This window comes from Adiantum capillus-veneris, chromosome 17, assembly GCF_014529385.1.
Source record: "Adiantum capillus-veneris isolate H3 chromosome 17, ASM1452938v2, whole genome shotgun sequence".
Taxonomy (NCBI): Eukaryota; Viridiplantae; Streptophyta; class Polypodiopsida; order Polypodiales; family Pteridaceae; genus Adiantum; species Adiantum capillus-veneris.
This window is the reverse complement of record NC_140947.1, coordinates 3,583,112-3,595,189: the sequence shown is the minus strand read 5'-3', so window position 1 is coordinate 3,595,189 and position 12,078 is coordinate 3,583,112. Positions and strand designations below refer to the sequence as shown.

Genomic DNA, 12,078 nt, shown 5'->3' with positions numbered 1-12,078 from the left:
TTGCTACACACTTTGGCATGTCAGGAATCATGGCTTATGGTGCACATCGAGTTGGAAAACAAGGAGTCCCTCGCTCGGGAGAAAGACCTATTGTATGTACCATGGCTGATGAGGTAAAGAGAAAGATCATCCTTGACAATGGTTGGATCTACCTCAAAGGAACGGGTTGTAATGTATATGAGGATCGCACTCTTATGCAACAAAATGTACGTCGCAAAGCATACGAGGAAAGAAGCAAGAAGGTTAAGGTATCATCTCAAGAAGAAAAGTCACTTGAGGAGGATGCAAGTCCACCCAAAAAATAGGGACACATGATCTATGAGACCAACTCACGCTTGCGAATAAGCTTTTGGAATTGTAACGGGTATCCATGGAATGCGGGAATTGGCATTGATGAGCTTACCAATGACTCCGATGTGATACTTCTTGTCGAAACATGGGAGCATGATGCGCAACGAATTCTTGGATTTGACAAATACGATGTACATTCTTTGATGTGGGCCAAAAATGCAAAGCAACGAAGAGGCCAAGGAGGCGTAGCATGTATGACCAAAAAGGGTTTGAAAGATGTTTCCATTGTCAAAGAAGATAAGTATAAACGCTACTTATGGCTGAAAATCAACCCACCAAATGGTCAAGTCATGTTTGTGGCCGGCTGCTACATTCCTCACTATGACTCCAACTTTTATGCTCGCTTGAATATGGATAGAGATCAGCCCTTTGTTGAACTAGAGGAAGACATTGCTCATTACAAGGATCAAGGTGAAGTCATTGTTTTTGGAGACATGAATGCTCGCACAAATATGTTACAACACGACACACAACAAGTCGACATGCCGCATGTATCAAGAAGAGTGGATGACTCATACATGTATAATCGAAGTTCTAATGATGCAAAAGAAGTGGATCACTATGGAAAGTCACTTCTACATATGTGCAATAGTACCGGAATGCTCATTGCAAATGGTGTATCTCTATGGCAAGGCACCAATGACTTTACATGTAGAAAGCACAATGGTGCTAGCGTGATTGACTATATGTTGTTCTCAGAAGCCACTCTAGAATGCATACAAAGCTTTACACTTGGTGAATGGAATCCGGAATCGGATCATAGGATGTTATGTATTGACCTCAAGTGTGGTAAACGGCCCGAGCATGTAGCCTCCAATCATGATGTGAATCATTTGTACCTACGTCTAGACTTCAAACGAGCACTTATATATGCTGATATGGTGGACCAAATGTTAAGCATGATAGAGCATCAAGGGAGCCCAACATTAGAATGCAAGTGGAAAGTTTTCAAAGAAGTAATTTTCTCTTGTGCGAAGGAATGCTTTTCGGTGAAACACATGTCTTGCAAAAGGTCTAAGAAGGGTAGCACCAAGAAGAAATGGTTTGACATGGAATGTAGTCAAGCCCGAAAACACTTGCTAAGATTGGATGCAATCAAAGACAAGGAAGTTTACTTGGAATGTTCACACACATACAAAGCACTTGTTCAAAAGAAGAGGAGAAGGTGGGAAGTCGAAAAACAACTTCTTTTAGCACAAGAGAAAGCACATGCATGTGGCAAGTTTTGGCAAAATCTAAAAGGCAAGCGCGTTGAGAGCTTTGGTGACTTGACTCTTGAGGATATGTATATGCATTGTAAGAACCTCTATGAGCAACCCAATGTTGATAAGATGGAGGGTTGTAGCTCCCTTCCATTTATGTCTCCCTTCTTTACCATTGAAGATGTATGCCGCGCGCTTGAGAAACTTGCTACTCGCAAGGCAGGTGACCTTCAAGGTGTCAAGGCTGAAATGATTAAATGGACAAGCAAGAAAACACGATATTGGATATGCGATATGTTTAACCTTGCACTTCAGTATGGCATGCCTCATGATTGGAGTGCAAATTGGATCAAACCTTTGCACAAAGGAGGAGATGTAAACAATGTGAACAACTATCGCACTATAATGGTTGGTTCTTTGATGGCAAAGTTATTTGGATGTATCATGGAGATGAAGATAAGTGAATGGGCTGAAAAGAATGGCAAACGTGCGCTTGGCCAAGCAGGTTTTCGAAAGCATCATAGCACTATTGATCACCTTGTCACTCTTCGAGTTCTTATGGAAGCGTCTCGATTGAAAGGAAAAAAGTTGTATTGTTGCTTTGTGGATTTCAAGAAAGCTTTTGACATGGTACCGCGAGGAAATCTTTGGAGACGTATGCAAAGCCTTCAAGTGTCGAGAGAATTTATGCATGCAGTCTTTCGCATCTACCAAAAAGTGATATGTCGATTACGTATGGGAGACGGAATTTCAGAATTTTTTGCAAGCACTATTGGTGTCAAACAAGGATGCCCACTTTCCCCAACCCTCTTTGGGCTACTCATTGATGAATTGGAATACATGGTTCTTGATTTTATGCAGCAAGAAGGCATAGAAGAGGTTAAGATTGGAAATGCGGTGATCATGCTTTTGCTTTATGCCGATGATGTAGTGCTCTTGGCACATACCTTAGAAGATGCACAAAAGCTTATGAGTGTCTTGGAACGCTTTTGCCTACATAGCGGGCTGATCGTGAATGGATCCAAAACCAAGGTTATGCTTGTAAAGACCCTCAATGACGAAAATCCATGCATTGTATACAACAATGAGAAACTTGAAGTGGTAGATCACTTCAAGTACCTTGGCCTTGAGGTTCCATCCAATCATAAATGGAAGGATTGTGCAATGCGTCGCTTGGAAGCCGGAAAGAGGGCTTATTATGCATTTGAGAACATGTGCAATGCAGGAGAGATCAAGTGTTGGGCTCTCAAAAAGTACCTCTTTGACACATTGGTGACACCGGTGCTTCTTTATGGAGTGGAGGTGTGGGGTGGAAGCATCGGGAAGTCTACTTGGAAAGAGTTTGAGAATGTCCAAAAGCGTTTTCTCACCAACTTTCTCCAAGTCAAGACACAAACACCCTACATGCTCTTACTTCTTGAGTCCGGATCGCTTCCCATTGAGGTCTTGGGCATGGAAAGGGTTGTGGAGTACATGCGTAAGACACAACGTAGCCCTTTGCATCGACTTCCTAGAATCGCATATGAAGCAAGTCAAAAGGTTCAAAAGACATGCAAGAGCAAAATACTAAGTTCGGGGTGGATGCTTGATATCAAGAAATGGTTTGGAAGATGGGATGCATGTCACTTGGTCAAGGATGCGTCGATCGACTCCCAAGTTAATGAGGCCTTCTTACAACGCCAATGTATCATGGCTTGGGAGAAATCCGGAGGTTCTCGCTTCAGCCATTACACCACACACGTTGCCCCAAACTACAAATCTCTCTTCTTCTCGGAACGAGGTAACCGAACCCATTCCTACATCCTTGAGCCCATCCCGTTGAGTGCGATCCGCACCATTGCCTCCATTCGTCTTAGCTCCCATTCTCTACGCTGCGAGACAGGACGTTGGGGCACTGGCGAGGAGTGTCATCGACTTTGCACCTTATGCCCTTGTCAAGTGCGAGAGAGTGAGTACCACACACTACTTGAGTGCTCAGCTTTTGACCACATTAGGTCCTCTTTTCCCCATATATTCAGCCATGAGCTCTCCCTACATACCTTCCTCTCCCAACCACGATGTGGACTCTCTATTGCGACGCTCATTTCAGCCATTTTTGAGCATCGAGAGTCACTTATGAACTCCACTCACACCACGTGACATGTTCATTTGGTCCCATAGGTCATATTTGACCTCCCAGGACGATAATAGAACTATCTATCTATCTCTCTCTCTCTCTCTCTCTCTCTCTCTCTCTCTCTCTCTCTCTCTTTCTCTCTCAATCTGCCTCATGTGTCCTCTGTCTTTCTCTCTCCCCCACTAAACCGTGCTCTCTCTCTCTCTCTCTCTCTCTCTCTCTCTCTCTCTCTCTCTCCCCGATCCTCCTCAGACCTTCTCTCTTGTCCTTTACCACACTAATCCCCATACCGCCGCCCACATTGCAATATGGTTTTCTAACCCCAACAACCCCCCCCCCCCCTCTCTCTCTCCTCTACCTCATTCGTCCCTCTCTCTTCTCTCTCTCTCTCTCTCTCTCTCTCTCTCTCTCTCTCTCTCTCTCTCTCTCTCTCTCTCTTTTTCTTTTTTGCAAGAAATAAGCAGGAATGCAGTAATTCTTGGGCAATGTGGATCTTCTGCACCAAAAAACTCCTCGTTGTAGCTGCAAACACACTTGCTAGAAAAGATCTCCTGCCTCTATGCAGATCGCCACGCGGAACTTCAATCTCTTTGGCAGGTGAAACACTCTATTCGTTGACACGTTGGACATCACCAATTTCTTTTGTCATGTAAAGAGTGGCGGTTAGCAATACATGATGACAACTGATAGAGAGTTGCGTTAATCTTGTAAATGGGTCATACTCATCACTCTGGAATTGGCGATTTTAATAATTTCCATTATACATTGGTCTGGTCACTTCAACTCAAAGATTTTTGCCTTGTCACTAGAAAACTGGTGAAAACAAAAGGAAGAAGCTTCAAGAGCTCTCACACATGGTATCGAAAGCAGTGGATGAGGTTTACAAGAAGGTGAGCAATTAGGTCGTCTTGGTACTTTATGGGTATTCGTCTATGAGGGGTGCTGTGAAATGCCTTGTAACACAGGAGACTTTTAGTATGGGATTTCTTTGTACAGGTGCTAGAAGATGGCAAGAAACAAAACTTAGACATCACTGAAAGAGTGCGCATGAGTGAGGCTCGTTTGAAAGAGCACATGGGATCCAGAGCCTCAGAAGTATGGCTATGTAGTTGTTCAGTACAGCTGCAAGGTGACTGTTTTGTTCAAGGTCACTGCCTATGATAAACCTTCAATTTTCCATATAAATCTTCTTGGCAAGACCATAAGCTTAGCTCCAAAATGGTGCTGGCATGACAAACAGGTGATTGCACCTGGAGAAATTCCTTTGATAGTGCGGTTGCGGAGCAATATTGAGCGGTTGAAGGGCCTTTATAATGCAAAAAATGATGTAAATATTCAACAATCACTTGTGTTGACACGATTGTGCAACCAAGACTTTGCATTGAAAGAGATGCTCAGTCTTCAACCTTGTGTCAGTACAAGACTTAATGAGGTCACAACAAACTAAACTGCTTGCACTCTAGTTTTGCCTCATTCAAGTCTTATCTGCTCTTTGAATACGGATTGGTTGTTCACGTGCTCACCAGTGCTGTGGAAGTGCTTGGCATTTTCTACTCGGGAAACTCAGCCTCAAGTCGCTTGAAATCTGAGCATGACAACGAGTATTCACCCATGTTTCAGGCATGTCGTAAAAGATAGTTTTCTTTTAGATTGATGTCAGAGTGTATGCAGAATGAAATGGTGTACCAACTAGTGCAATTGAAAGACTCAAGAAAAGGATTGTGAACAGCTTCTCTACCCATTTTACCGGACTCTTGGAGCAATAGAGGCAGATCACTTGTTCATGAAGGTGCCTTATTTACATTTTTGTTCCTTGAAGAAATGTCATTGCTTAGCACAAGCTTTCGAGCAACAATCACTGAGGCTCTTTTGTGGTGTGGTTAGGGGACAAGAAAGGTCTTGGAAACTTTTCATCCTAGTGAGATTTTGACTGGACCAAGCTTGCAAGGTGGTTGCAGCTTTTCCTTGTCTCCCCTTAATGACACCTTCTGGAAACTGTACCTGGCATGTGTGTAACACATCAATGGCCATCACTTAAATTTTTGTGTCCTCACTTGAGCTGCCTAATGGCTCTGCCTTTGACTTCTCCTCCTTATACGTTGGCCACAGGATATCCTATGCTCTCTCAAACCAGCACGACGATCGAGTTTTGGTGTATTGAGACCAATTTTATGCCCTTGCCTTCTTGTCTAGATTCCAGGGAGACAACTGCTAGAAAGAGAAGTTTCGACGATGGACGTGCACCAACAATACTTATTGGCAATGCCTCAGAAGACAGTTTTCCAAAGCTTTTTCGCCCAAAACCTCACATTATTGTGAAGGAGAGTAGGATTGTCATATTCATCCCAGATGATAGTTCCATGCTAGAAAAGCTTGGTAAGTGCATACTACAAGCTTAGACACTGTCTTGATTGCAAAATCGCAACATTTGTGGGTTTTGTCTCGTTTTGCAGGCCACAAAATCCTAAAGAAGCTTGAACGCATCATAAACCATTTGAAATGTGAAGTCGAGGAAGATGCCGGCATGACTGAGCCTGAGTCACTCCAGAATGCATGGACTCCAGCCTTGGAGCATTGCTTCTCAATACCACGCAACTTGAATGCAGGGGCACAAATGCAGGTTTTGGTTTCAAAGGGATCAACTTCCCATCTCTGTTGCAACAAATCCACTATACCAACTCTGAAAGACAAGAATGTTGTGAAATTCTCACAAACAAGATGTAAATTCCTTGATCTTCAAGGTCAGTCAAACCCTACTGATGCAATTATACAAGCAGCAGAGTATGGAAGGGACCTGGCAAATAGTGCTGCAATGCCACCAGAATGCTCTTTGAAACAAAGTCATGCTAACATGAGTGTGTCTATGTTGTCAAGCTTGCCTGTTGCATTGCGCTAGCATCACCCGATTGCCTTCAATACCTATAACGAACAATCAAGTTGAACCTAGCGCAGTGACATACAACACGTTGATTGATGGGCTGGGCAAGAAAGGAAAAAAAAGGGACGATGTAGACGATATTGATGCCTGGAGGATTCACCATTGAAAACTTATCGCACCACGTAAGTGCAGGGGAGGGGTGTTTTTCTACAAGTTACATAAGCGTATAAGTTAGGGGAAGGCCCCAATAATTTATCTCTTAAGCTTAAAAAATAAGGGAGGGGGGTATCATATTTATGTTGGGGGGGGGGGGTGACCGAGGTTGATTACTTATAACGATTGGTCGCCGGTGTTCACTAGAACTTGGATGAATTTTGGGGAATTTTTGTTGGAATTAGGGTTGCAGAGAAACACACACAGCTTGGAGAAGACGAAGGAAGCTCAAGGCACACAATAGAGAGTGTATTACTTGGTGTGCAATGGAAAGATAGATAGCCCTAGAGTGATGGGCGTATATACAATGCTCGGGGGAAAAAACCTCCTAAAGAGGGAAAAAGTGCCCCGACGGTCCTAGTGTGTTCACACACATCACTACCACATGTATATGGTAACAAATCCCCCCTGGAGTGATGCGGTGAACGAGAGCTGGCACATGAGTAAAGGGAAGTGCCATGCCCTAAGGACATGATCAATTCACAAAGGGGAGTAAGCCCAAAGCTTTGCGGAAAGCTTCAAGCTTCTCACGAGACAATGCCTTTGTGAAAAGATCTGCAAGGTTGTCCTGTGTTGGCACATAAGCCAAGCTAATCTCTCCTGCTGAGAGCCTCTCCTTGACATAGTGGTAATGCACCTCAATGTGCTTTGTGCGAGCATGAAAAACTGGATTCCTTGCAACTGCCAATTCGCTCTGACTGTCAGTATAGATAGTGTTGGCAGTGTCCTATCCAACACCCAAATCAGCCATAAGGCGTCTGAGCCATACACACTCAACCGTAGCTGTGAAGACTGCCCTGTACTCAACCTCACAACTCGAAGTGGCCACAGTAGGTTGCTTCTTGCTCAACCATGATATACATGAACTGCCAAGCATGAAACAAAAACCACTTGTAGACACTCGCGTGTCAAAACAACCAGCCCAATATGAGTCCGAAAAGCATGTAAGTCTGGCGGCAATGATCCCCCCTTGGGATAAAACAAGCCAAGGTGTAAAGTGCCACTAAGGTAGCGGAAAATCCTCTTCACAGCCTGCCAATGCTTAGACCATGGGCTATGCATGAATCTGCTAACCTGTGAGACTGCAAACGGAATATCCAGCCTCGTGTTGCATACATAAATGAGGCAGCCAACAACAGTTTGATAAAGAGTGACATCAGTAGGATCGCCAACATCATGTAGACTCAACTTCAAACCTGTTTCCATGGGAGTGGCAATAGGTTTGCAATCCTCAAGTCCAAACTTACATAGCAATGTCTCTATGTAACTTTTCTGACAGAAGGCAATACCACCATCACACTGCTTAAACTCTATACCCAAGTAATGATGCAACAGCCCCAAATCTTTCATCTTGAAAGTAGCATTCAAATCAGCCTTAAATTCAGCAATATGTCTCTCATTTGGTCCAGTGATCAGCAAATCATTAACATAAAGAACCACAATGAGAAGTACATCACCCTCACGCTTTACATACAATGTGCTTTCTGTTGGACTGTTATTACGAAAGCCTTGTTTCACCCAATGAGTGTCAGCTTTCTCATACCAAGCACGAGGAGATTGCTTCAACCCATACAAAGCCTTGTTACATTTGCACACTTTGTCCTCTTGTCCTTTTATGACAAAACCGCAAGGCTGCATTACATAAACTTCCTCAAATATGTCACCATTCAAGAAAGCAGTAACAATGTCTGATTGATGTACATCCCAACCAACATGAGTTGCCAATGCACATAGAAAATGTACAGTAGTCATACGACAAGTGGGAGCAAAAGTCTGTTCATAATCTATGCCTTTTTGCTGTGCATAACCTTTTGCAACAAGTCGAGCCTTATGGCGATCGATCTCACCATCCGGCTTGCGTTTCAACTTGTAAACCCACTTCGTACCAATGGCCTTTTTGCTAGGAGGCAAATCACATAAAGTCCATGTGTTGTTTTCTATAAGTGCATCATATTCTGATTGCATGGCAGTCATGCAATTTTCTGAATTCTGTGCTTCATCAAAAGACAGAGGCTCCTCAACATCATGTAAGCTAGACACAGCCAAAGCATATTAATCTGATGCATAAGATGCATGGCGAGAGCCTGAATGAGTACGACTAGACAAAGATGCATCCAATTTACTATCACGCAAAGTGTGCACCAGACATTTTGGCATACCTATAGCCTGCTCATTTTCAGCCCTTTCCTCATCAAGTACATCATGTACATCTGCATCAGTAATAGGCTGATCTAGAACATTTTCAGAAACCCCCATAGGCTGTACATTTGCCTCATTGGAACTTACATTCGTATTTCCACCACCGAAAAGAGGCAACAAAGTGTCATAAATGTCCTGTGAGCTTACATTACTGTCTCTAGTACATGACAGCAAGTGCTGAACAGAATCTTCCACAAACACCACATCCCGAGAAACCAGAATACGTTTTGTTTGCGGATGATACAACCTGTAACCTTTGCTTTCAGCACTATAACCAACAAAAATACATTTGACAGCCTTATCATCCAATTTTTTGCGCTGCACTTGTGGCACCAAAGCATATGCCAAACACCCAAAGACACGCATGTGCTCAATAGAAGGCTTTCTATCGTGCCATGCTTCATATGGAGTAATAGACTGCAAAGCTTTCGTAGGACACCTGTTAAGTACATAAGTGGCACACATGATGGCCTCAAGCCAAAAAGAATGCGGCAAAGCTTGACTTTTGACCATACAACGTGCCATTTTTGTGAGTGACCTATTTTTTCTCTCAGCAACACCATTTTACTGAGGTGTATAAGGCACTGTACATTGGTGTTTTATCCCACGACTAGCCAAAAATGCATTAAAGTCATGAGTCATATACTCCCCCCCTCGATCGGTACGGAGGGTGCCCATAGTACATTTTGAGACATTTTCAGCCATAGCTAGAAATTGTTTGAAGCACATAAAAACTTCGGACTTTGCTTCAAGCGGAAATACCCATGCATGCTTGGAGTAATCATCAATGAAAGTCACGAAGTACAGGTAATTGCCCAAGGACGGAGTTTGCATGGGCCCACAAACATCACTATGCACAAGCTGCAACCTGCATGTGGCCCGAACTGAACCATCCTTTGGAAATTTAGAACGCTGCATCTTACCCAAAATACAACCTTCACAAACATGTTTGACATGTGCTTCAAGAGGTGGCAAAGAAGCAACCATATCAGATTTCTGCAAACGGAGCAAACTGGCAAAATTCAGATGACCAAAACGTGCATGCCAAAGTTTTGCATCTAAAATAGCCCTTGAATCTGCAACAGCATTTGAAAACTTTTGTCCACACTTGTCATACAAAGTGAGCTTATACAGCCCACGACACAAAATGCCAGATGCAACAATTTCATCACCAAAACTGAGATCATGAACTGTACATCTGTCATCCAGAAATTTGACTACAAGTCCAAGTCTAGCAAGTGCAGATACAGACAAGAGATTCTTCTTGATCCCAGGTACATAAAGTGCATCAACAAGTGTGAAAGAACTGCCATTAGCAGCAGTAAGCACAATCTTTCCAACTCCGTGAACTGGATAAGAGGCATTGTTGGCACAAGTGACTGAATTCCCATGAGGGACAGACTCGAGAGAGATAAACAATTCACAATGAGGTAATGTGCTTTGTAGCGCCACTGTCGAAATACCACACATGTGAATTTGAAGCAACTGACAAGCATGCATCATGGACAACATGATTGTAAGTGCACTCCGCGCTAAAAGCCCATTCTGCATCAACATTAGCATCACAGTCTCCTTTCACAGGAGACTCAACAATGGCTGCATTTGTAGTGGAACCAGCATTTGCAGTGGAACCACCCTCTTTATTCTTAGCCTCTTTGGCCTTCAACTTAGGACACGACTTGATCAAGTGATCATTAGCCTTGCAATAATGGCAACGCATCTTCTTTTTGTCTTTATCACCAGAATTGCCAGACGAAGTGCTGCCAGCAGAAGCATTAGGAACAGAAGTTTTGCCACTCGCAACAGAACCATAAGAAGTGGCTGCATTTCTGTTACCACCCTTTCTTTGAGAAGCAATAGAAGCCTGTTCAACTGCATGCTCTCTAGTCCTGTTTTTTCTAAAAAGCGAGTCTTGCAACAACAATGTGCATAATGCATCAAACTTGACAACTTCTAGATTTCCTTGGGTCATAAGTCTCCAAGTACTAGCAAGAGTCTGGTAAGAATCTAGTAAGGCATCAAGAACAGTCTACACAAGGGAACTATCTGAAATGACTTCACATGCAGAAATAAGTTGCTCATTGATATCCTTGACACTAGCAAGGAAAGTGTCCATATCATCTTCCTCATGCATAATCTTTGCCTCCAACTCTTTACGCAGCAAAGCAAATTTAGCCTCATTGCGACTTGCATAAAGACCAGCCGAAATATCCCAAGCCTATTTTGCAGATTTTGCTGAACGGATGTGAGGAACAATGGTGCGCTTCACAGACAACGCAATCAATGCATGAGCCTGCACATCCTTTACATCCCAACGAGCTTGTTCTGCCGTAGGCAAAATAACTCTAACAGCAGCAATCCTTGCAGCAAGACCTGCAACATCCTCAACATCGGCTACATCCTCAGAACCAGGACGTACATCAATGCCCTACACAATGTTCCAGACGCCCTTTGACACAAGAACATGTTGCATCATATAAGCCCACATAGGGTAGTTGTCGCCATCCAACCTATGCTCAACAGCAAACATCTTGAATATATCTGTGTTGTTGTTGTCAGCCATGGTAAATGCTGCACTTGATTTTAAAACTGTCCGAAAATAAGAGAAATGGAGCGGGAACAACACGTGCTATATAGCACAAACCGTAGAAGACTATAAGGCACCTGTTCTGTAGAAAACGGCACTGACAGAAATTTTGCACAAAATGACGAAATTGCCTGTGCAGACCTGTCTGTAGTGGAAACAGAGGCCGAAATGAGCCCAAATCAAAAATCTGAGCAGACCGAGCTCTTCGAGCGATCCCGAAGTATTTGTCGACCTACGAACGCTCGCCAAAGCTCACTGAAATCGGAGAAAGTGAGAAGGCGTGTACTAGAGCAGCTGGCGACTAAGCCCGGGAGGACGCAACCTGCTCTGATACCAATTGTTGGAATTAGGGTTGCAGAGAAACACACACAGCTTGGAGAAGACGAAGGAAGCTCAAGGCACACAATAGAGAGTGTATTACTTGGTGTGCAATGGAAAGATAGATAGCCCTAGAGTGATGGGCGTATATACAATGCTCGGGGCCGGAAAAAACCTCCTAAAGAGGGAAAAAGTGCCCCGGCGGTCCTAGTGT

At 43.5% G+C, this 12,078-nt stretch overlaps 1 protein-coding gene across 1 annotated transcript; it reads left to right on the top strand.

Annotated features, from left to right (window-relative positions):
* The first annotated feature begins 4,523 nt into the window (after positions 1–4,523).
* Positions 4,524–6,565, top strand: LOC147436728 (uncharacterized). The gene is made up of 8 exons (XM_086486004.1): positions 4,524–4,559; positions 4,666–4,764; positions 4,910–5,101; positions 5,185–5,289; positions 5,399–5,458; positions 5,554–5,617; positions 5,779–6,045; positions 6,123–6,565. The coding sequence occupies exons 1-8, from the start codon at positions 4,524–4,526 to the stop codon at positions 6,563–6,565; spliced, it is 1,266 nt and encodes a 421-aa protein (XP_086342130.1).
* The last annotated feature ends 5,513 nt before the right edge of the window (positions 6,566–12,078 follow it).